A 24,877-nucleotide genomic window follows, 5' to 3' on the forward strand; every position below is an offset into this window, starting at 1 on the left:
AGTAGAACAGAAATGCAGATGGTCACCAGACAATTCTCTAGTGTCTCTTGTGTTGGTCAGTGGCACTAGCTTAAACAAACAACTTTGACTGACTGTGTGATCAAGGCTAAGCAAACAACATACGTGTCACCATAGTGACTCCCCGTCTCCTCCCCAGGGGACAGGTACTGGCACTCCATCAGCCACCTGCAGCCGGAGACCTCCTATGACATAAAGATGCAGTGTTTCAACGAGGGAGGGGAGAGCGAGTTCAGCAACGTCATGATCTGCGAGACCAAAGGTGATTCTCCCGGGGTCCTCTCCTGACCTGGGAATTCAGAGCCGTGCTTCCACCCACCCTGGTACCTTTCCAAGAAGACCCCTATTGCCCAAGCATCCCAGACCTCATCAGCTGCCACCCTTCCTATTTGCTCATGCTTTATGTTAACATAAGTAGGTTACCATCATGATGGCTTCAAGGACTTGAAAATTAACTGACCCATGAACTCATTAGGACTAGAACCTGTCTTAAGATGAAAATGTTCTATGCACACTGTGTTTCTTGGTATTTGTATTGGTTGGTTTATTTAATTCTGCTGCAGCCTGCAGCCTGGTGAGATGGGAAGGAGATCTGAACCTCAGGAAACTTCTTATATATGCATCTTGGCCAAAGTTATATAGCCAAGATGTGGCAGAACCTGCTTCAGACAATTCCATATAGCTACAAGCCCAGGCTCCTTCTCTGCACTAAAATAGCATTTACCAACCTGCCCCTTGGTGTACCTGAATGTCCTTCAAATGCCTAGCACACTTCAGATTCCTTAATCTGCCCAGAAATAGCAAAGCTATGGGAAGGCTCTCTCACCTGAGTTCCTTCAGGATCTCATGCATTTTAACTGCTTCTTTCAGAGAACGTGACTAACTCTGTCCGTGTTGGACTCACAAACATGTTTGTCGAAATATGTTTCAGGCCACCCCAACAACGCCTTTCACATTAGCTACCAGTGTCATGACCAGTTATGGGCATGATCCAAATAAAGACTATTGAGACCCCCATCTTGGGAGCTTGGCCCCACTTCCCATATCCGTTCATTTTTCTATTGGTTATAAAGAAAATGACAGAGAAACAGACACTGATGTGAGTTGTGTCTTCAATTGCAGCTCGGAAAATTTCTGGTCAGCCTGGTCGGCCCCCTCCCTTAACTCTGGCCCCACCCCAGCCTCCACCCCTAGAGACGATGGAGCGGCCGGTGGGCACTGGGGCCATGGTGGCTCGTGCCAGTGACCTGCCCTATCTGATTGTGGGCGTTGTTCTGGGCTCTATCGTCCTCATCATCGTCACCTTCATCCCCTTCTGCCTGTGGAGGGCCTGGTCGAAACAGAGTGAGTACCACACTTCAGCACAAACGGGAAGGAGCTCAAGGAGGGAGAAGTTCTCTCAGCCCAACAGGCAGGCCAGTGCCAAGGCAGGACCAGATGGTCCGGTTCTACCTCCCCGACAGCTCAAGCTACCGGGTGACCCCAGAGGTCCCACAGAAACAGTTAATATCTGAGGCAAGCCCTTCCCTCCTGACATGCAAAGCTCTATCAAGAGCAAGTGTCCTTTTATACCTCCAGTCTTGGTATCTATCTGCTCCATCTTGTTCTAGTGTCTGAAGCTGTTTCTGGAACAGATGTTCGTACTCAAACCGCCCCCACCTCTTCCCATTCTGTCCAGGGGCTGCCTTGAGCTTTCCCTTCCTCCTGGGCTAACCCGACTTGCCCACTAATAGTCCCAGCTGACCCCCACCCCCTGCACAATGGCCCTTTTCACTCATCGTCACTCCCTAAGCCCTTGCTCCATTCTCTCTCTGTCTTTCTCACTTAAAGAAATGGGTGATTGGAAGACTTAGAAAAAGCATTCTCAAGCTCCTGAACAGTCGCCTCCCTGCCTATATCCTCTGACGTGAGTGTGAGGTTTTTTTCCAACTCTAGGAGGCTAAGTATACCTCTGCCTTCTGTTTTTCCAGAACATACGACAGATCTGGGTTTTCCTCGAAGTGCCCTCTTGTCTTCCTCCTGCCAATACACGATGGTACCATTGGGAGGACTTCCGGGTCACCAAGCCAATGGGCAGCCCTACCTCAATGGCATCAATGGGAGGGCCTGTGCCAGTCAACTGCATGGAAGCAGGGCATGCTCTGCAGCTGTAGTGGGCTGCCCAGGCAGGAAAGCTCCGCAGCACTGCCCAGGGGAGCTTGCACAGGTAATGGGCTCGTGAGTGTGGGCCCAGGTGCACATAGGGAGGGACAATGAGCTACCTCTTGAACATTCTCCCTGTTCATCCAGGGATGCTGGGCTGGGTTCCCTGTGGCCAACCACAGATCACCTTGCCCAAGGTGAACACTGGGAAGTTCCTTGGACTCCTGGCATGACCTTTCATTATTCTTTCCTTCAAGCAGCAGGAAGAAGACACCAACAGCCCACTGAGGCAAACCATGGTTGGCAATGGATATGATCCCCAAAGCCAGCAGGTTGCCAGGTAACCAGGCCCTTCCTATCCCTGCATTTAGTCCCAAGTCCCAGAGCCTCCCATTCTCTTTAGCTCCTCATGTCCAAAGTCTGTCCCTCGGAATTGAGCAGTGCTTCCTGCAAGGATCCCCAAGTTTGCATTTGTGGTCTGTGCAGCTCTTATCCCATGAGCAAGTGCTGTGGGCACAGCTATGAGGCCCTGCCTACTTTTATCCCATGGGCAAGTGCCATGTGCACAATTGCTCTCTTCCTGCTTGGGGCTTCAGTTGTTTCTCAACATCTGTTGCTGGCTGGCTCACCAAAACCTTTGAGGTATAACCAATTTTGTTTGCAGGCCCCTAAACAACCAGTTTGACACCTCCACCAATAAAAGTAAACTATCACTGGCTGAATTAAGCGTGGCACCTCCTGATGTTCCCTGGGGAACGGTGTGTGCTCTCAGCTCTGACCTGCGCTGATACCTTTAGCCCTGCCTTACCCATCCCATCTGGTCTTGCACAATGCAGAGGTCCCAAGTCTAGCTCGGAGGAAGGCTCTTTCTTGTACACACTGCCTGATGACTCAACTCACCAGCTGCTCCAACCTCAAGATTGCTGTCATCTCCAGAAGCAACCTGTCACCACATGCCAGACAGCAATGAGGAGGGCACCTGAGTGTCCTGGTCCCGAAGCTTCGTGGGATCCTCCATATCACTCAGGTCAGCCAGGGGCAACAAGGAGAAATTATCTGATGGGGTCACCCATTATCCAGTAATGGATTTGAGGAGAAGGGACAACTGTCTTCAAGGAAGCATTTGGGAATTGGGAATCAATGGTCACTTTCCTTTGCTACTAAAGACCTGGAGTGCCATGGGGACTTGTCCGGTCAGTCTGATTCCACTGTCATTGTGGTCATCAAAGGCTGAGAAGAAAAGCATTCTGTATTCCAAAGGAAGAAGCCAGATTGGCATCTCCATTTCAGATTCAGGGCCATTGGTAGATTCTGCCTGTCATCCCACAGAGGCCTCTCTAATCCCTTGCTCTGTTGAGTCATGTCTTAATTAGGAGCACGTCTCCTCAATCATCAGGGAGGCATGTTTGTACACATGGCATTCTTGCAACCAGTGTGCTGCTATAGAACCTGTTCTTCTGGGGCCACCCCCTCCCCCATCCACGGACCCCTCTGTACCATACTTCAAGCCAATCTGCTAGGATTTGGTTGGGGACACTTGGTACTCCAGAGGGTTAGCTGGTGGCTCTTAGCTTCCAGAGTGTGCATGTGAAGTCTATGACAATCCTGGACCATCTCTAGGACATTAAATTTGAAAAGACTGTCAGCTCCCAGAGCCAGACTAACCATCATGAAAACAAAAGTGACCAGGGTGACCAGAGTGACCAGTGTGGCCAGTCACAGATAGAGATTAGCTCAAGACTGTTTGGTCAGTCTGGATTTTAATGCTGACTTTTTTCTCTCCACAGGGCCCCGGTGCTGTTTGGGCCTTGTACCAGTTGAAGAAGTAGACAGTTTTGACTCCTGCCAAGTGAATGGAGGAGACTGGTGTCCCCAGCACCTGGCCTACACAGGACAAGAACTTGGGGTGCTACTCTCTCCCAGCCCATCAGTTCATGTTTCCTTTGAAACACCACCTCCCACAATTTAGGCTAAAGCCAATATCCCAGAAAGACTATATATTGTTTTTGTTTTCAAAGAGACAGAGAAAATTGGTATTTATTTTTCTATTATAGCCATATTTATATATTTATGCACTTGTAAATAAATGTATATGTGTTTCTATAGTTCTGGAGAGACAGGGAATCCTCCCCTTTATGGTACAATGAGGGAAACAAGTAGCAAGATAACCGAGTCCAGTAGAAACGATTAGCACAGGTTGGAAGGCTTCAGATGGCCCATGGAACCTGCAGCTGCCTGGGGCTGCAGGAGGCCCTCGGGCAAGGTGGCAGGACCCTAAGCTAACGGTTCATGAAGAGCACACATGAGGCAAACAGCAAAGGCCATGCTGCTACAGACTGGAGCCACCCAGAAGCCACTCGGACTTGGTGGCACAGGACACATCTCCAAGATGCTATGAGAAAAGCCCCAGATGTGTACAGCACTCTAAGCATTAACGACCATCCAGAGTCAATAATCTGTGGCAACATATCTCTGTAAAAACAAACACTGTAACTTCTAAATAAATGTTTAGTCTTCTCTGTAACCTTCAACTTAGTCATGCATGAGTCAGCGTTTTCTTTAGACGTTGGGAGTCCTGTTTTGGAGTACCAGGAGAAAATAACCACTGATGATGATGACGATCTCTATCCCATCAAGTGATGAAATCTGGAAACAGTAGCAGATGTTTTGCATGTTTTTGTATTTTTAAACAATGAACATTGTGTTTGGATTCATGTAAAATGACATTTATAACTGTTTACTCCAAGGGGCAATATATAGACAAGAGAAGCAGGTTCACTACTCTCTTACTAGACTGGAGGTGCATGTCTGCCTATTGCAGGAATGAAGCTAATCCTTCTTATGTAGGGGTGTGTGTGTGTGTGTGTGTGTGTGTGTGTAAACTTAAAATCTTTATGTGTGGAACTGGACCTAGGGGTGTGTCTGTGTGTAAAAGACCAAATATTGCCTGCAAAACACCAATTAGATTAGTGCTATGCTACATATGAACATGTGGTCCCTAATAGATTCCCTTCCCTTCATTCTTTTTTTTTTTTTTTTTTAGTTTTTCGAAACAGGGTTTCTCTGTATTGTTTTGGAGGCTTCCTGGAACTCTCTCTGTAGACCAAGCTGGCCTCAAACTCACAGAGATCCACCTGGCTCTGCCTCCCGAGTGCTGGGATTAAAGGGGTGTGCCACCAACGCCCAGCCCCTTCCCTTCATTCTAAAGTTACCATTGCCGGAGGAGTTGACTCATTTCAAACCAGCATTTATTTAGTGTTCAACTAAAAGACCATCCATAGGTAGACAGGTGTGTATGTGTGTGTGTGTGTGTGTGTGTGTGTGTGTGTGCGTGTGTGCGCGTGTGTGTGTGTGTGCGCGTGTGTGCAGTGTGTGTGTGTGTGCATGGTGTGTGCGTGTGTGCGTGCGTGGTGTGTGTGTGTGTGTGAGTGTGTGTGTGTGTGCATGGTGTGTGTGTGTGCATGGTGTGTGTGTGTGTGTGCGTGCGTGCGCGTGTGTGTGTGTGTGTGTGTGTGTGTGCATGGTGTGTGTGTGTGTGTACTTAGAACCTCCGGTGTGTGGAGTGGAACTGGATCTAAAAATGGAAACTGAGAATTTAATAAATAGAAGCCTGGGAAACGCCGTCAGTCTGATTGTTTGGGATGAGTACACCATCTGCTGGCCAGAAGAAGTACTGATGCAGACAAAGAACCCTTCGCAGTCCCTGCAGGAGAGTGGGCAGAGCTACTGTTCGCAGTCTTGGCTAATCCAGCTCCAGTTTGAACTGTAGTTCACCTCAGACTTCTGTAAGCTTACTTTTTAAAAACCTCATTTTGCTTTTACTTCTTTGTGATCTAAACTAATTGTCAAAGTGGGTTCTGGTGAACTCTAAAAGCAACATATGGCAACCTGCTTCTTTCACCCATCCCTTTAGACTGGCAGGAGTTCCTCAGCTTCCTAGGATCCTGATTATCACATTTCCAGAGCCTAACCACAGACACCAAGATGATCTGCTACCAGATTCTTGAGCTGCACAAACCTTCTCACCTCTGGGTGCGATGATACATTTGGAGCCTGTCCTGGAACTCACTCTGTAGGCCAGGCTGGCCTCGAACTCACAGAACTCTGCCTGCCTCTATCTCCCGAGATGCTGGGATTAAAGGCGTGTGCCACCACTGCCTGGCTAAAGCTAAGTGTTGAGGCAGATTTTTACACATTAAAAAACAATGAATGCTATGGTTAGCACTTTTTTGTTTTAATTAATAAAGACACATAGTTGAGTGCAGAGATCAGGTTGCTTCTAGCTAATCCATATGTGTGAAGCAATAGCTTCTGGGTAGCCTTGTCCTTTTACAACAGCAGTAGAACTCCAGAGGCAGAATGATGTCATGTCTTGCTTGTACACACAGAGACTACCCTGTCCAATGTGAACCACAAGGAACCGACTGGTAAGTAATTTATCCTTTCAAATGAAATGGTACTAACCACCAGCTTACTGGAGTAGACAGTGAGCATGTAGGTAGACACATGGATGTGTTAGAATTATATTAGAAAACCAGGAATGAGAACTTTCAACCCTCATGTAGGCACCCTAAAAAGAAGGACCCCTGACACTCTGATGTCAGCTGGCTTTGCCCAGTTACCTGGGCTCCCAGAAAGTGTGCCAGGGGCTATTGACATAAAAAGCATCCTAGAGGCTCTTATTGTAGAGGCAGTTCATTCTAGATGACTGCCATTGGTCCATCTGGACCCAGGCCTGCGTCTTGCACCAAAATTTGACATTTCTGATTCGAGAGCAATGGTTCTCAACCTTCCTAAGACTGCGGCCCTTTAATACAGTTCCTCATGTTGTGGTGACCCCCACCCATAAATATTATTCTCATTGCTATTTCATAACTGTAATTTTGCTACTGTTATAAACTGTAATATAAACTGTAATATAACTGTATTTTTGGAGATAGAGGTTTGCCAGAGGGGTCACGACCCACAGGTTAAGAACCACTGTGCTAGGGGTCAGAACCCAAAGTTGCTACCAGATAGCTTACTGGGCTGGATCACTTGGCTTGGTTCATCTGGGCTTGGCTTCCAACTGGCCTCTACATCTAACCACCTACGGTGGCTCTCTGCATCTGTATCATCTCCCTTGCTGCCTGTGGGGAGGCCCCTCGGAACTCTGTGGCCTCTGACTTCCTTGGAGCCATCTGTAGGCATCACTGTATGAAATGTAACCTGTGATCTGAGGGCTAATATCAGTACGGAAGAGTATCCTCAAAGTCTACAAATGTCAACAGCCAGCTAGGGAGCAAAATTGAGACTAGTAGGTAAACTGCAGCCCATAGAACTGATGCACCTTGTGAATATATTACCATTCAACACATAGTGACCCTGTGGAAAGGCACAGATGTGTCTGTCTACAATGCTGGCCTTTGTGCTCACAGATGTGCAGGAGAGAAACTGGGAAAGGCTCTCCAGTACAGCCCCTACCATCAGGGGTTTATAGTACGGGTGCAAACAATATACCCGGGAGTCCAAAATGTCACTCCTGGAAAGACACCACGTGACGGGGAGATCATTCTGCAAGGGTTGCAGCCACCAATTTCAATCAACCCTTTGTAAGCCTGAAAGTACACTATTAAGTTTAAAATGTCACACATAGTCAAAAGTGGCTGCTAGTGTTAGTCCTTCAGAGATGAAAATCTATTTCCTCCCTTCCTCATTTGGATCCAAGTCAGTAATGGTTCAGGGGAACCCTGGCAGAAGGCACAGGCCACAGGAAAGCTAGAGGGGAGTTAGGTAGAATCCTGCTGGAGTTGCAAAGAGCCTAGAGAAAAGTTTCCCTAACTTATTTTGGAAACCGTGAACCGCAGAATTGAGGAGTTTGCAGAATCAGTGGGTGACTCAGGAAACCACCTCTGCCAACCCAAAAGAGTTGTTTTGCTGCATCTGTCTGCATTTCCTCAATCCTGAGCCCTCCAATAACTGCTTTATGAAGTCAACAATAACAACGTTCACATTTGCATTTCTTATTCTAAGTTATTATTGGCAAGATAGTTTGTCTTTTTCTCTTAGGTCCTTTCACAGACTGCTTAACACAAACAGTTTATTTTCTAGAGATCCAAGGACTAGGAAAAGGAAGTTCTCTCACCGATCGATGAATAATAGTTTCTTTTGCCAATGGCTAAATAATCAGAATACCAGAAAAACATATGTCTCGGAGAACACACTATATAACAGCTGCTTTCTTAAATTACGAGATTCAACCTTCTTCATATTCAACTTAGGATGAAAACATCTAACCTGTCTTAGCACAGCCATAATTACACATCAAATGTTATAGTTATCTCTAACGTGGAGAGATGTAGTTAATTCACATGTGACAAGGTGCTATTTTATGCTCTTGCTACGGTTCACTTTAAAGTAAGGATTGTTGTGGGTGACGGGATGTAGACCTGGTGAGTTCTGCCAGAACTCAGGGTGGGAAATGAGGAGACAGCGAACTTAGGCATCCATGGACTTCATTTCGTTCTCTTGTGTGGATGCGATGGGCGGGAGGATGAGCCCTCCTTTCTTCCTCAGAAGGGCAATCTCCTCCTTCAAGGCCAAGATCTTCTCCGACTGGGCCTGGACCAGCTGGGCGATCTTCCGGCCTGCCAGTATGTCTGCCTTCCGAGGGCCCTGGAAGGCATTCCCCTGTTTGGGGGGAAAAATACCTCTCTTATAGTCCATTTAAACACTGACTGCCTCTTCAGGAGACTTTTACTTCTCTGCTAAAATCTCACCCTTAGTTGTGTGCTTTTGGACAACTTTTAAAATGCAACCCTGCTTCGGAAGTACTTGACGCTAACTTAGCAGTCCTGCATGACCTGGAGAGCTCTTCACAGGGACTGAGGCTAGACACAAAGAAGGAATAAAGGGACCCAAGATGGGAGAGGAGCCCGTCACACTGCAGTCTAATTGAAGCCTCTCCCCAGCTGAAACTCAAGAATTCTAGTGCAGTTAAAATCTGTTGTGAAGGCTGCCTGGGTAGGGAAACATTCCTTTTATAGATATTGCAAATAAAAATGTTAAAATAGAAATGAACTATGCATAAAGTGGAAACACCTACGACTGTAAGGCATGGCCTTTCTCCTCACTAGCTGAGAGCATGTGATTTTCTGTAATCTTACATTTTGAACAAGTTCCCAGCTGGTGTAGATGCTGTTCCTCAGGGGACCATAATTTGAAAACACCTGGTTTAAATTATTTCCAGGATGCTTGAAGAAAATGGCAAGCAAGGCAGACTATGATGCTTTTGCAGACCTTATAGAAGGTGCTGGGTTACTAGAGGACAAGGCTTGGTCTGGTGAACATTAAATAAGTGTTACCCATCATATACTTTGTAGTAAGTATGTTCTTAGGTTCAATATGGATTCCATAATGACAAGTTGAAACACTCAAAAAATAGCAAGCATTTCATCAGGTGACATGTGTGGTTCTGCAGTTCAAGATGCCTACTTCCTGTCAAGTCAAATAAACATACTGAAAATGGACCTTGACACCAACCAATTTCAGGGAGCACATTGGTATCACTGTTTATGCTTAAATAACCTAACCTAGCCAACATCAAGGTAAAGCCTACAGATGAGTACTCATATGAGTTCATGGTACATAAGAGGCATTTGATAAAGTTAGTGTCCCCCCGCCCCCCCGTCATTCCCCAACCCCCCAGGAAGCCACTCTAACATGGCTAGCTAGTATTGAGTCAGTATCCAATGATAGATGGCCTGGAAGTGGTTCAGGCTCAAGGTCTGTTTAAACGCCAGCACTCTGTAAGATGTTGGATTCTGCAAAGGGCCAGGTAGGAAGGCACATACCTGCTGGTTCTGGAGTGTGTTCAACCTGGAGTCGAGTTTCTTCTTCTCAATGCACAGATTATTCATCTGGTGCAGCTTTTTGGTGTGCTCTTTCGTCTTCATCATCAGTTCCCACCGCATTTGGGCAATCTTCTCCTACCGGGGAAGAAGAGTGGGAAACGGACAACATGGATAGGAGAGGAAATAAAGAAAAGTAAGTGTCCAGTTCAATTAAAACCACCGCTGGGGACATAGCTCTACTGTAGAGTGTTTGCCAAGCATATATCAGGCCTTGGGTTCAATACTTAGGGCTAGAAAAAAATTAAATTTAAAACCAATCATGCAAAGGGAGCACTATGTGTACATGAAGCCAGTACGAACATGTAAGCAGAAACAACTACATAGAGTCTGGTTTGGCTAAAGAGAACTGCAAAACACTTGGGGCCATGCCTAATGACTTGAGTTCCATCACCAGGGTCCACTTGGTGGAAGGAGAGAGCTGACCCCTGCAAGTTGACTTCCACAAATGCACTATGATGCTGGTATAAGCACACACAAATAACTATGTAAGTGTAATCTAGTAATTGTGCTGGGGATTGAACCCAGGACCCTGCATAGGCTAAGCAAGTACTGTCATCACTGAGCTACAACCCCAATCCCTAAATGTGTTTTCTAGTTCCCAAATTCAAATAGTAGGCCAAAGTTATTAAGAAGAGCAACAGGATTCCCAGAGAACAGTGGTGCATGTCCGAAACTGTGAGAGCATACCCAATTTAATGCAGCCTACGTTGTATACCCAACCTAGGCTCTAAATAATTCTATTTCTGTCTCTGAAGACGCTCTAGGAAGAAGTAAGCCAGGAGCTGGACAGTGGTGGTGCATGCCTTTAGTCCCAGCACTCAGGAGGCAGGGTCAGGCAGATCTCTGAGAGTTCGAGGCCAGCCTGGTCTGCAGAGTGAGTTCCAGAACAGCCAGGGCTACCGAGAGAGAGAGAGAGAGAGAGAGAGAGAGAGAGAGAGATGCCCTTGGGTGCTGCTCAGACAGTTCACAGGAGCCACTTGAGCCTCACCAAAGAAGACGGCCCCTTCCCTCTCACCTCCCACATCCTTAGTTCCTTTGCATTCGACAGCTCCTTTCGAAGTTTTTTGATCTTCAGTTCCTCAAGTGTCATGTTCACAGAAAGTGTCTGCAGGGCTTCCAGGTTGATCACTCGGCCAAACTTGCTGATCATCAGATCACGGACTGTTTCTTCCATTTCTGAAAGACCATCACTGTCTCAGTCTCCAACCATTAGCACATGAGCAGAGCAGACACAAGAACATGCCAAGGAACAGTTTGTGCAAGACCATGAAGATTTTTGCTACCAAGAGATTGCCCCCTGTGGATGTTCGCCTGCTGCTTCCGTAGAATTCCAGGTCACGGACAGCCTTCTTCATCTTCAGAACCTGGTGTAAAATGGACTCATGTTTCCCTGAGTGACTTGTGCCTCCTCAACTACTGGTGGGTTCCCACTAGATTATTAAGTGATCTGACTCTTCTAATTGATATGTATGGAATCTAATGTTAAGAACAGAGCAGGCGCTTTGTAGAACTTCCCATCTCGCTCCATGCAAACATCACAGTTAGTCCTTGAGCTCGTCTCAAGACACACCTGGTCTGCTCTGCCCCCACCCTTTGCCACGCCCCTCTCCTCCCCACACAGCTTCTCCTTTGCTCCACTCCACATCTGATCTCGGGAAAATCTAAATGAAAGTCTTTCCCAAAGGCCATATAAGATACAATAGCTTTGACCTGACAAAGGTTAACTTTTCAATCCCAGGCATCAGCCTGGGAATCCAGCATGGGACTGATCAAGACCCCCTGAATGTGGGTGTCAGTGAGGAGGCCTAGGTAATCTATTGAGCCTTGGGCATTAGATCAGTACTCATCCCGAGTATACACACAGACTTTGGACTCCCACCCAACAATGTGAGATGCACTCTTGGGGGAGGGTCTAGGCCCTGCCCTGGATGAAATGACAGACTATGGACACCCCCATGGAGGGCCTCACCCTCCCTGGGGAAATGAGGAGATAATGGGGGGCTGGGGGGCATGGGAGGAGGGGAGGGAAAGGGAGAGGGACCTGGAACTGACTTGTGAAGCAACCTTGTTTCTAATCTAAATTTAAACTTAAAACAAACAAACAAAAAAGACCCCAGACTTAAAGCACATAAAAAAGATACAATAACTTTACAGGGCTCCAAAGTAGCAGAGTAGCTAGGAATACATATAGAAATGTATATTGTTTATTTTTTTTTTAGGAAATGGAATGCTGAACACACAATTGACAATAGTGGTTCTCCCTGGGTAAGGGAAAACAAGAGACTGCGCCTCTCACAGGCAGGTGCTATAATACTGGCATCATTGAGTTGGGAGGTACATTTATTGGATTCGTTTTGTTTTGATACTCAATAACTTATACATAAATTCCACATATCAAACATTATAAAAAGTATTTTAAAAAGATGATTATCACCGGGCATGGTGGTGCACACCTTTAATCCCAGCACTCAGGAGGCAGAGACAGGCGGATCTCTGTGAGTTCAAGGCCAGCTTGAACCATGAGTTCCAGGACTGCTAGGGCTGTTAGACAGAGAAACCCTGTCTTGAAAATATGCCCCCAAAGATGATTATCTTCCTATTATGCATATTACATCTTAGTTCTAGGTAGATTGCCAACACAATGTAGCATTAATAATAAGATGGAACTAAAATGATACTGTTTTTAAAACCCTGACAAAAATTATATGCATTATCATATATAACATGCCATTATGAAATGTGACTTGTAGAAGGGTCAAACTAAGGAATTCAGATACTTTACTTCACAAGTTCACCCCCCCACTCTGCCTTGACGCGCGCGCGCGTGTGTGTGTGTGTGTGTGTGTGTGTATCTAGAGCACTTAAACTCTGTTCTCTTTTTAATGATTTATCTTTATTTTATGTGCATTGGTGTTTTGCTGCATGTATGCCTGTGTGACAGTGTCAGAGCCCCTGGAATGGGAGTTACACACAGTTGTGAGCTGCCATGTGGGTGCTGGGAAATGAGCCCAGATCCTCTGGAAGAGCAGTCAGTGTTTTTAACCTCTCAACCATCTCTCCAGCCCCTAAAATCTATTCTCTTGGCAATTTTAAGGAATGCAATCCATTGCTGTTAACTAGTGGTCATGTGGTTGATGAAAGAATACTCTAGAACCATTTCTCTTATTTCCCTGAATTTTTGTGGCACTGAACACACATCCTCCCACCCCTCCTCCCATCCCACACAACAGGCCGCTACTAACCATCAAACTCTATTATATGCTTCTGAGTTTTATTTATGTGGTTTGTGGCAGGGCCTCATTATGTAGCCCAGGTTGCCATCAAGTTTGTGGCAGTTTCCTGAAAACTGAGGGGACAGGTGTGTGCCATCACTCCTGATTAGTTCAGCATTTTTTATAAACTGCTTATTAGTGAAATCATATGGTGCTTTATTCTTCAGGGCCTGGCTTATTTTGCTTAGCACGATGCCCTCCAGATTAATCTATACAGTTGTAAAATGGCGGTGTCTGGTCTTTTTTAAAGGCTACTAGTTTTTGTTGATTGGTAGCACATTTTCCTTGTCCACTCATCTGCTGATGGAACTCAGGGGTTCACCCCATATTTTGGCTCTTGTAAATGCTGATGCACTGAGCACAAATGTGCAGGCAGTTGTTTGACATACTGATTTCATTTCTCTTGAATATTCATCTCATAGCATAGAGGGATTGTTGGATCAAAACTTATTATTATTTTTGTTGTTTTCAAAAGAAGGTCTCACTGTGTAGCCCTTATTGTCCCAGAACTCACTATGTAGATCAGGCTAGCCTTGAACTCACAGAGATCTGTCTGCCTCTGCCTCCTGAGTGCTGGCATTACTACTCCCAGCCAAAATTGATCCTCAAGGAAAGGGTTTCTTAAAAAGTCACATGAAAAGTGCCCATCATAGATAGATTCACCATATTAAGATTTAAAATAACCCCTTTTCACTTTAACATGAAGTTTTTAAAAAAGTTGAACCAATGAGAACACACAATGAACTAAAATCTTTAGAATTCCCTAAAATCAATAAAAAAGCAAATGAAAAATGAGCAGAGGATTTAACAGGCATCACAGAAAGGAACATAAGAATGGGGGGAGGGAGAGGGAGCTGGGATGGACATGTGAAGCAGAGCCTCCCCTCCTGGCAGGAGCCAAGCACCCCAGATACCTGGCCTTCTCTTCCACCAATGGGACCAGGGAACCAGGTAAACCAGGCCCTACATCCGGGCCTGCTTTCCAGTGCCTGGGGACTGCTACAGAGCCTCCCCTCCTGGCGGGAGACCCCCCAAATATCTGGCCTTCTCTTCCACCAACGGGACCAGGGGACCAGGTAAACCAGGCCATGTATCCAGGCCTGCCTTGCAGTGCCTGGGGACTGCCGCAGAGCCTCCCTTCCTGACAGGAGCCATGCACCCCAGATTCCTGGTCTTCTCTTCCACCAATAGGACCAGGGGACCAGTGCCTGCAAACCTCCAGTGAAAGCCTACCCACCCCAGATTCCTGGTCTTCTTCTCCACCCACGGGACCAGGACTAGGGACCAGGAAGAGGAGAATTACCAGAGTATTGGACTTGCTTGCACCCACCAAAAGGGAACTCTGTTCCCCTAACCACCAGACCAGTAAGGGGCTCTTTCTGCACCCACAAGAAGAAGAGATGGGAAAGAGACAATACAAAATCACACAACAGAAAAACAAATATGACACTGCCAGATTCTAGAGACTCCACACAAGCAAGACTCCAACTTTCCAATGCAAATGGAGAAGAGAATGACCTTAAAAACAACTTCATGAAAATGACAGAGGCGCTAAAGGAGGATATAGGAAAATCCCTCAAAGAAATGGATGAAAAAAACAAACCAAAAATGCAAGAAATGGAAGAAAAAGCAAACCAAAACCTGCAAGAAACGGAAGAAAAAAACAAACCAAAAAATACAACAAATGGAAGAAAAAATTTCAAAAAATGCATCAAATGGACAAAAAGACAAAGCAAAAATTGCAAGAAACAATTCAAACAGTGCAAGGGTTGAAAACTGAAATAGAGACAATTAAAAAATATACACAATCTGAAGGAAGGCTGGAAATAGAAAACCTGGGCAAACGGTCAGGTACAACAGATGCAACCATAACCAACAGAAAACAAAAATGGAAGAGAGAATCTCAGGTGTTGAAGATACACTAGAGGAAACTGATTCATCAACCAAAGAAAATCTTAAGTCCAACAAATCCCTAACACAGAACATCCAGGAAATATGGGATGCCATGAAAAGACCAAACCTAAGAATTATAGGTATAGAAGAAGGTGAAGAAAACCACCTCAAAGGGGAAAAATCATAGCCTACAGAACACCAAATAGAGTGGACCACAAAAAAGTCCCCTCACCACATAATAATCAAGACCCCAAATATACAGAATAAAGAAATTATATTAAGAACAGCTAAGGAAAAAGGCCAAGTAACATATAAAGGCAAACCTATCAGAATTACACCTGACTTCTCCATGGAGATCTGAAAGCCAGAAGGTCCTAGATAGATATTCTACCAACACTAAGAGATCATGGATGCCAGACCAGACTACTATACCCAACATAGCTTTCAATCACTATAGATGGAGAAAACAAGATATTCTATCACAAAACTAGATTCAAGCAATACATATCCACTAACCCAGCCCTACAGAAAGTTCTGGAAGGAAAACTCCAACCCAAGGAAGTTAACTACAACCAGAAAAACATAGGCATTAGATAATCCTACCTTACCAACAGCCAAAAGAAAAAAGGGGTGGGATTCCACACATAATTCCACCACCACCAACCATTCCAAATCAAAGAAGAATGAGCAATCAATGGTCATTAATATCCCTCAATATTAATGGTCTTAACTCACCCATAAAAAGACACAGACTAGCAGAATGGTTTCGAAAACAGAACCCATCCTTCTGCTGCATACAAGGAACACACCTCACCCTCAAAGACAGACATTACCTCAGAGTTAAAGGTTGGGAAAAGATTTTCCAATCAAATGGACCCAAGAAACAAGCAGGGGTTAGCAATCCTAATATCTAACAAGTTAGACTTTAAAATAAAATCAATCAAAAGACATCAAGGAGGTCATTATATACTCATCACAGGAGAAATCCACCAAGATGAAGTTTCAATTCTGAACATCTATGCCCCAAATACAAAGATATCTATGTTCATAAAAGAAACAATACTAAAACTCAGATAGCATATAAAGCCCCACACACTTATAGAGGGAGACTTCAACACCCCACTCTCACCACTAGACAGTATTTCCAGGCAGAAACTTAGCAAAGAGGCAAAGAGGCTACTAGAAGTTATGACCCAATTGGGATTAACAGACATCTATAGAACATTCCATCCAAATAAAAAAGAACATACCTTCTTCTCAGCACCACATGGAACCTTCTCAAAAATCGACCACATACTTGGCAACATATCAAACCTCAACAGGTACAAAAGAATTGGAATAGCTCCATGCATCTTATCACACCACCATGCGTTAAAATTAGAATTCAACAACAACATAAATTGCAGAAACCCTACAAACTCATGGAAATTGAAAAATGCACAATTGCACCATTCCTGGGTCAAAGAACAAATAAAAAAGAAATTAAAGACTTCCTAGAATTCAATGAGAATGAAGGCACAACATACCAAACCTATGGGACACTTTGAAAGCAGTGCTACAAGGGAAGTTCATAGCACTAAGTGCCCACATGAAGAAACTGGAGAATAGTTATACTAGAGAATTAACAGCACAGCTGAAAGCTCTAGAACACAAAGAAGCAAACTCACCCAGGAGGAGTAGATGCCAGGACATAATCAAACTGAGGGCTGAAATCAATAAAGTAGAAACTAGGAAAACAATACAAAGAATCAATGCAACGAAGAGTTGGTTCTTTGAGAAAATCAACAAGATAGACAAACCATTGTCCCAAACTTACCAAACAGCAGAGTGTGAACATGCAAATTAACAAAATCAGAAACGAAAAGGGGGACATAACAATGGACTCTGAGGAAATTCAGAGAATCATCAGGTCATACTTTGAAAACCTGTACCCCACAAAATTCTAAAATTTAAAGGAAATGGACAATTTTATGGATAGCTATCACTTGCCAAAATTAAATCAAGAACAGATAAGCAATTTAAATAGACATATAACCCCTATGGAAATAGAAGCAGTCATCAAAAGTCTCCCAACCAAAAAAAGCCCAGGTCCAGATGGCCTCAGTACAGAATTCTACCAGAAATTCAAAGAACAGCTTATACCAATTCTCCTCAAAGTATTCCACGCAATAGAAGCAGAAGGGTCTTTGCCAAACTCTTTCTACAAGGCTTCAATAACCTTGATATCCAAGCCACACAAAGACACAACTAAGAAAGAGAACTTCAAACCAATATCCTTCATGAACATTGATGCAAAACTACTCAATAAAATATTGGCAAATCGGATCCAAGAACGTATCAAAACAATCATTCACCACAATAAAGTAGATTTCATCCTGGGGATGCAGGGATGGTTCAACATATGAAAATCCATCAATGTAATCCACCATATAAACAAGCTGAGAAACAAAAATCACATGATCATCTCACTAGATGCAGAAAAAGCCTTTGACAAAATCCAACACCCCTTCATTATAAAGGTCTTGGAGAGATCTGGGATAACAGGAACATACCTAAACATAATAAAAGTTATGTACAGCAAACCAACAGCCAAAATCAAACTAAATGGACAGAAACTCAAGGCGATTCCACCAAAATCAGGAACAAGACAAGGGTGTCCACTCTAGCCATACCTTTTCAATATTGTCCTTGAAGTTCTAGCTAGTGCAATATGATAACAAAAGGAGATCAAGAGGATACAAATTGAAAAGGAAGAGGTCAAACTTTCACTATTTGCAGATGATATGATAGTTTACATAAGTGATACAAAAAACTCTACTAGGGAACTCCTACAGCTGATAAATACTTTCAGCAAAGTGGCAGGATACAAGATTAACTCAAGAAATTCAGTAGCTCTACTATATACAGACGATAAAAGGGCTGAGAAAGAAATCAGAGAAACATCACCCTTTACAATAGCCACAAACAACATAAAATACCTGGGGGTAACGCTAACTAAACAAGTGAAAGAACTGTACAACAAGAACTTTGAGTCTTTAAAGAAGGAAATTACAGAAGACACCAGAAAATGGAAAGATCTCCTATGCTCTTGGATAGGTAGGAGCAACATAAAAAAAATGGCAATCCTGCCAAAAGCAATCCATAGATTCAATGCAATCCCCATTAAAATACCGGCAAAATTCTTCACAGACCTTGAAATAGCAATAATCAATTTTGTTTGGAAAAACAAAAGACCCAGGATAGCCAAAACAACCTTACTCAACAAAGCAACATCTGGAGGCAACACCATCCCTGACTTCAAGCTCTATTATAGAGCTGTAGTCTTGAAAACAGCTTGGTATTGGCACAAAAGTAGACAGGCAGACCAATGGAATCGAATTGAACACCCTGATATTAACCCACACATGTACGAGCATCTGATGGGAGGCTGTGGGAGAAGGGGAAGGAAAGGGATAGGGACCTGGGATTGACATGTGAAGCAACCTTGTTTCTAATTTAAATTTAAAAATAAAAAAATTTTAAAAAGAGGTGACTGAAGAAGTAAATATGCTAATATTCATACAATGGGATAGGACACTATCAGCTAAACAGAGTAAATTACCTAAAACAATGTGAATAGTAAAACATGGTCACGAAAAGTCTACCACAGACTCTGAGTTCCGTCACAGAAGCATGCTGGGTAGCTTTCCATATTGTGTGAGAATACACTGGCATGTGTACATCTGTACGGGGTTGTCTGCCCTGGAGGAGAAGCACACAGTACCAGAAAGAGGAGAGGATTGGCTGTATCTGAGGCATGGTTTTAGGTCCAGCAGAGATGATCACATTATTCTATCTCTTCTTATACACAAAGAGAAAGAGACTGCATGCCAACATCTTTTCCCTTTCAAATAGGAAGTGAAGGGTGTTTAGTTTCCTCTCAATGACACTGGGTTACTGTTTTCCAAGCTGGGAAGCCAGTCACCTGTTAGTTCCCTTTTCTCCCAGCGAGGATTACTAGCGGTCCACGGCTAAGCTACTTACTTTGGATGGTTTTCGCCATCTCTCTCTTCTCCCGGATGAGTATCTTCCGCCTCTCCCTGCATTCTTTGTTAAGTTTTTGCTGCTTGGCATTTTCCTCCTGGAGCTGTATGATTCGCTCTTGTAGCCGTCCCAGGGAGTGGTTAGAGAAGACCAAGGTTCCAGAAAGGTCATTAGGAACCTCCCCAAATACCACATATTCTATCTACAAAAACAAAGCAAAACAAAGAGAAATCAGAACCAAAGCAGACAGAGGCCAGACTGCTGCTTAAAATCCCTCACGCTGGGGCTTCTCTCTTTCTCACCCCTGGTGACAGTGACTGGGTGAACAGAAAGTTGCCATCAGAGAATAAACCACATTGGGTCTCTTTGAGGACAACAAAGTTTCTGGAACAGATCTTGCCTGATATCCACTTAGTAACAACGGGTTACTAAGGATGACATAATAAACTGTTTCCCAGAGCTCAGCCTGTTTGAGCCAGGTCACAAAAAATACCAATAAACTGATTTTTGGAGCATTTCTTGTCTCTTAAGAGTGGTCTCTTCTCTTAACATGGCAAGAATCTACAGCAAACTGTTCTCTTCTCATTGATATGAATTTCTACAGTTTAATGTAGATGGAAAATTTTTTCAAAGAGTATTTGCGTCTTGTCCTGGCCTCCCTTATTAATGGCATTAAGATAAGCCTCCCTTCCGCTCATTGACCCACAGCTGACTAAAGATGGATGGACAGTGACCTGTGTGTGAGACCCAACATCTCAACCTCCAGCCGTCTCGTTCTTATATCGTTTCTCCAGAATTGAGACAACTAGATAGGTGAAGTAGCTATGGGCCAACAAAGCATGGGTGTTTTGGTGGTTTTCTTCAGTTAGCATTCTGAATAGGTAGGAAGGGTTAGGGATGTCATTCTGCAGGCAGGCAGAATCCTCCCACTGAGTGACATGTACAGCACTGGTGAGCCTCGCATCTGTCTGGAAAAGTTTAGGTGTGCCCCAGTGATGCTGGGTCACCTGGTGGAGTTTGAGAGGGATGACAACCAGCAGTTCGTTCAGTCTCTGCTGCTTCTCTCGCTGATAGGCTTCCAGGGCCTCTTCGGCCGCATTCAGATTTGCTGCCACAACTTTGACCTGAACAAGGCAATGTGAGAGATACTGACACGATTCAGTAACAGTTTATACAGTCAAGGTGGCAAAAGAAGGCACAGTAGGAGGAAGCCCAATGGGCACAGGGCGTGTTTGGGGAACCATGACCCAGGGCCTGAGTCTATGCTGCAGCCCAGAAATGTGCATTATTTGCTTTCTGCCAGGTTAGGATGCATATTCCCCATTGAGTCATCCCTGAGTCCATGAATTGTAAAAGCTTTATAAATAAGAGGTCAAAAAATGTCTCCCTCTCTCTTCTTTTATTTTCTGTATGAAGAGCAGCATGATACCTTTGTCAGAATGGTAGAAGACTTTTGTTGTTGTTGTTGTTGTTGTTGTTGTTGTTATAATGACCCAAAGAAATTTAATAAAAAAGTGTTTTAGTGTATGAAGCTACAGTATCCCCAAAGCATAGTCATCATCTCCTAAGAACCAAACAGTGTTCCTGAACATTTTCATTTTCAAAAAAATCCAGTAAAAAATCTAAATGTGAAAAAAGTTGAGTGACATTGTTCTAAACAAGATTACCTAAGAGATAAAGTCAAAAGAAAAGGGGAGGGCAATAAAGTTCTAGAAGCTTAGCTTTAGGACCTCCAACACACAATGCAAAGGCCCCAGGAGACAGAGTCCAGAGAGAAAACCAGAGTTTCTATTCCTACTTAGCTTCACCTCATTTCTAAGAATGCTTCATAACCAATATCCGAAATCAACATTTCCTCAGTGTTACTTATAAATCCACACACATTTATTATGTAATATGTGCTATGGTATCTATTGCTCGTAGAATTATGTCATCAAAAAATTTAAAAGACAAATGAATGACATAAAGGAAAAGCAAGCATCCAAAGAGCAATGGTCCTGCCATACTACAGACCTGTGGTCTGGAGGGGAAGCTGGATCCACGTTTCTTCTCTGAGAAGCCTTGGCGATGCCATGCCTATGATAGAGGAGGGTAGGTGGCATGATAGAAGACAAGTAGGGAGACCCCATACCTTTTTGGACAATGTATCGTACTCTTTTTTCAGGTTGTCAACAATTTTCTTTTCTTCAACTAAGGCTTCCTCTATGTCTAGCCTTCTCTCTCGAAGTTGGAGGGCCAGTTCGAAAAGGCTTGCATCACAGTCTGAAAAGAGAGTTAGAATAAGAAAGTGGCCCTGTTTGACAGGGAATGTGGTGGAACTAGGAACATGGAGCTTGAAGACTCATAATCAAAATCAACTATTCACAGACCTACCTTAGGCCCTGCAAGGGAGGAATTATTTTCCTGGTTTTAAAAATGAAGTGTGTGTGTGTGTGTGTGTGTGTGTGTGTGTGTGTGTGTGTGTATGTGTATGTGTATGTGTAAAATACAAGCTGGCATCTACCTATACAATTAGTTTGTTGCAAACTCATAATATCTTTGAACCAGCAGTTGGTTACCACAGATTAATTTGTTACTAATAAAAACCTATCGAAGGATTGGATAATAATCCTCCCAAAGGCCAGGCGTTTTTGGTGCACGCCTTTAATCCCAGCACTAGGGAGGCAGAGGCAGGCAGATCTCTGTGAGTTCTACAGAGTGAGTTCCAGGACAGCCTCCAAAACAATACAGAGAAACCATGCCTCGAAAAACCAATAAATAAATAAATAAATAAATAAATAAATAAATAAATAAATCCTCCCAAAGGACTGGAAGCTTTACTTCCTGCATTTGAACTCATTCTTTTCTTAAATTTCATTACCAGAGAGCTGATAAATAGGAAGGGACCACCTTGGCATTGCTAGCCACTACACAGAGAGCATGTGGCTCTGCCTAACTTACTTGTTGGGCAGATGGAGTCATCAAAAACCTCGTCTTCTGATCCGGATTCGTCTTCATCACTCTCGAGGCTGGACTCCTCTTCACTGGATTCCTCACTCTCTTCGTCCTCATCTAAGGAGAGAAGAGGACCTTATCAGCAGAGCACATAACTACAGCACCAAATGCAGGGTATCCCAATAGTCCATTACTAGGGAGCAGACAGTGTGATGAGCTTGATACCATTAAAGATGCAGAACTCTCTGTCCTCAGCTTGCTGAATCCAGTCACAGCAAGAAGGCTGTTAAACTGGCTTTGAGAACCCTCACCCTTGCCAGCCGACAAAAATCCTCAAATCTCCCCTTCCCCTAACAGCTTGTCCCTCTGGCCTGCCTTTAGTAAAAAGTCTGATTTTAGCAAAGAATTACCCTGCTCATTAGTGGTTTTCTATCCATTGGCAGCTCATTTGCTCCTCTGCTATAGGTTATCATCTATTCTTGCATTCAGAGTTGAAGTCTGTATTTTTCCTACCTCAAAACCCTATTTTGGCAACCACCTGGGTAGTCTGAATAATTGTTCTTTAGCAAGGATCATGAGTAACTTTTCATTATTACGTCCTAGCATCTTTATAAAATGTATGCATGCCTGAAAAGTAAAATGTATCATCCCCAAGATTTGTTCTTAAAATACCTTGGGAACATCTATGAGCCACATACCACCAATGTGCAATTGTGGTCTTATGAAACTTCAAATTCGACATAAGAGATGGACCTCATACTTTTGAATTTTACTTATTCATTCGTTCATTTTTTTGTTTGTTTGTTTGCTTGCTTATTTGATACAGGATTTCTCTGTGTAGTCCTGGCTGTTCTAGAACTCGCTCTGTGGACTGGGATGGCTGCGAGCTCACAAAGAGTGAGCCTGCCTCTGCCTCCCGAGTGCTGGAATTAAAGGCATACACCACCACTGCCTGGCTTATTCATTTCTTTTTATCCAGAGCCTTCTATATGCTAGGCAAGCACTATACCACTAAGCTTTAACTCTAACCCTCTTTTAATTTAAGTTTTATTATAATGAATTTTTTTGCAACAGGGAATTGATAAATTTCATAGGCTGGCCTTGAACTCACATAACCCAAGTAGATTTGTACCTGTTTTAACTTTCTGAGTAGCCAGAATTACAAGCCTGTATCTCTATTCCAGGCTTTTTGTGCATTTCTAACATTTAAAACCTCTATGAAAATTATTTTAAGTACCTTCTACTCTCATATAAAATGAATCAGAAACATTTTAATGTTAGGTATCTTTATATAGACTATTTTCTGAAAAAGAACTAGACCCACTTTCCCCTATTTCTCCCAGTAAATATGGCTAAGCATTTTGCATTAGACATAAGATTCTGAGAAACAGAAGAAGCAAACCAACAGTGTACCTTGGTACCTGAAAATCAATACTGTGGTGAGTTCCCTGGGTCTTTCTTTGCTTCATACACGTCAAGACTTAGAGATGAATGAGCTGGCAAACTGGACACACCAACAGATGTAGAAAGGTTCAACAAATAATTACCCTCACTTGCCAAAAGACTAGACAAAGGGCAGCCTAACAAGCAAAAGCTTTCAGATAACACCACTCCAACCAACTACTAAAGAAAACTATGGTCCCACCTCCAAACATACCATCAAAGGCCAAAGCAGGAGGACTGTAATGAAGCCTCTCAGTGTTCATCTTGGATGGTATCAAGGGAAGACAGAGTAGGGGATTTGGAACATTCATCACTGCTAGCTAATCAACAACTCTCTCATTGCTTCTAACACCAAGGTAGCTGCAAAGATCACTGGGTTTTGGCTGGGTGTGGTGGCACATGCTTGTAATCCCTGCATTTTGGAGGCAGAGGCAGGCGGAGTTCAAGTTCCAGCCTGGTCTATATAGTTGTAAGGTCCAGAACAGTCAGGGCTGCACAGAGAAATTCTGTACCAAAACACCCAATTAAACAACAACAACAACAACAACAACAACAACAACAAAAACCCATAGGTAGCCTGCACCTCTCCCTCTTGCAGTACCAAGAAGATCCCTAGATGGGAGTCAGAGCTTTTAATACTGGTCATGGGGTGCCAAGTCTATCTCCACCATGTTGTTAGTAGAGACTGTGTGTGAAAACAGAACTCATTCCCATACATAGCAGTACCAAGGAGGTCCCACTTCTATTTAGTGACAATGAAGACTGAATGGTATATTTCTACTTTAATAATACAAACAACAGAAGACCCCAAAGGACAACCTATTCTATGGCAGACACAGGAGGGAAGTCTGAGGACATACTTCTCAGATGGCATCACCACAATAGCAGTGGGGAGGATAGCATGATGGTTGCTGACACCATACCTATTCAGGTCTTCTACATCAATGGTAACCACACTTTGTCAGATTGCATAGGACTAGTAAGAGATTCTCCTAGAGAGTGTATTAGTTTCTTTTCCATTGCTGTGATAAAATGCCCTGACAAAAATAATTTAAGGGAGAAAGGGCTCATTTGGTTCACAATTCTATGATGCAGTCTATCATGGCAGGGAAGTAAAGGAGTAATAGCTTGAGAAAATTAGTCATGTTTATTAAGCCCATGGTGAAGAGCAGAAAGCAATGAGTTAATGCATATATCCCTGTGCTCATCTCATTTCTCCACTGCTATACAGTTCAGAATCCCCTTATAGGGAATGGTGCC

General features: G+C 43.7%; 2 protein-coding genes across 9 annotated transcripts in view; one reads left to right on the top strand and one right to left on the bottom strand.

The window, feature by feature from the left end:
• The window catches only part of Boc (BOC cell adhesion associated, oncogene regulated), a 69,907-nt gene extending 65,223 nt beyond the window's left edge, over positions 1 to 4,684 (top strand). For 3 of the 5 annotated variants that reach the window (XM_040750779.1, XM_040750782.1, XM_040750780.1), the window contains 6 exons: positions 158 to 280; positions 1,141 to 1,362; positions 1,989 to 2,224; positions 2,418 to 2,500; positions 2,997 to 3,187; positions 3,948 to 4,684. In XM_040750779.1, coding sequence (XP_040606713.1) covers positions 158 to 280; positions 1,141 to 1,362; positions 1,989 to 2,224; positions 2,418 to 2,500; positions 2,997 to 3,187; positions 3,948 to 4,129 — 1,037 coding nt within the window. In that variant the 3' untranslated portion in view covers positions 4,130 to 4,684. The remainder of the gene's footprint in view (positions 1 to 157; positions 281 to 1,140; positions 1,363 to 1,988; positions 2,225 to 2,417; positions 2,501 to 2,996; positions 3,188 to 3,947) is intronic. The other 2 variants (XM_040750781.1, XM_040750784.1) reach the window with 1 other exon arrangement.
• A 1,689-nt stretch (positions 4,685 to 6,373) lies between these two features.
• Positions 6,374 to 24,877, bottom strand: part of Cfap44 (cilia and flagella associated protein 44) — an 87,939-nt gene continuing 69,435 nt past the window's right edge. For all 4 annotated transcript variants that reach the window (XM_040750787.1, XM_021229901.2, XM_040750786.1 and 1 more), the window contains 7 exons: positions 22,181 to 22,291; positions 21,372 to 21,502; positions 20,248 to 20,364; positions 19,241 to 19,442; positions 11,068 to 11,228; positions 9,993 to 10,127; positions 6,374 to 8,829 (listed from right to left, as the gene is read on the bottom strand). In XM_040750787.1, coding sequence (XP_040606721.1) covers positions 8,638 to 8,829; positions 9,993 to 10,127; positions 11,068 to 11,228; positions 19,241 to 19,442; positions 20,248 to 20,364; positions 21,372 to 21,502; positions 22,181 to 22,291 — 1,049 coding nt within the window. In that variant the 3' untranslated portion in view covers positions 6,374 to 8,637. The remainder of the gene's footprint in view (positions 8,830 to 9,992; positions 10,128 to 11,067; positions 11,229 to 19,240; positions 19,443 to 20,247; positions 20,365 to 21,371; positions 21,503 to 22,180; positions 22,292 to 24,877) is intronic.

The sequence above is a fragment of the Mesocricetus auratus genome, unplaced genomic scaffold, assembly GCF_017639785.1.
Source record: "Mesocricetus auratus isolate SY011 unplaced genomic scaffold, BCM_Maur_2.0 Super-Scaffold_100008, whole genome shotgun sequence".
NCBI lineage: Eukaryota > Metazoa > Chordata > Mammalia > Rodentia > Cricetidae > Mesocricetus > Mesocricetus auratus.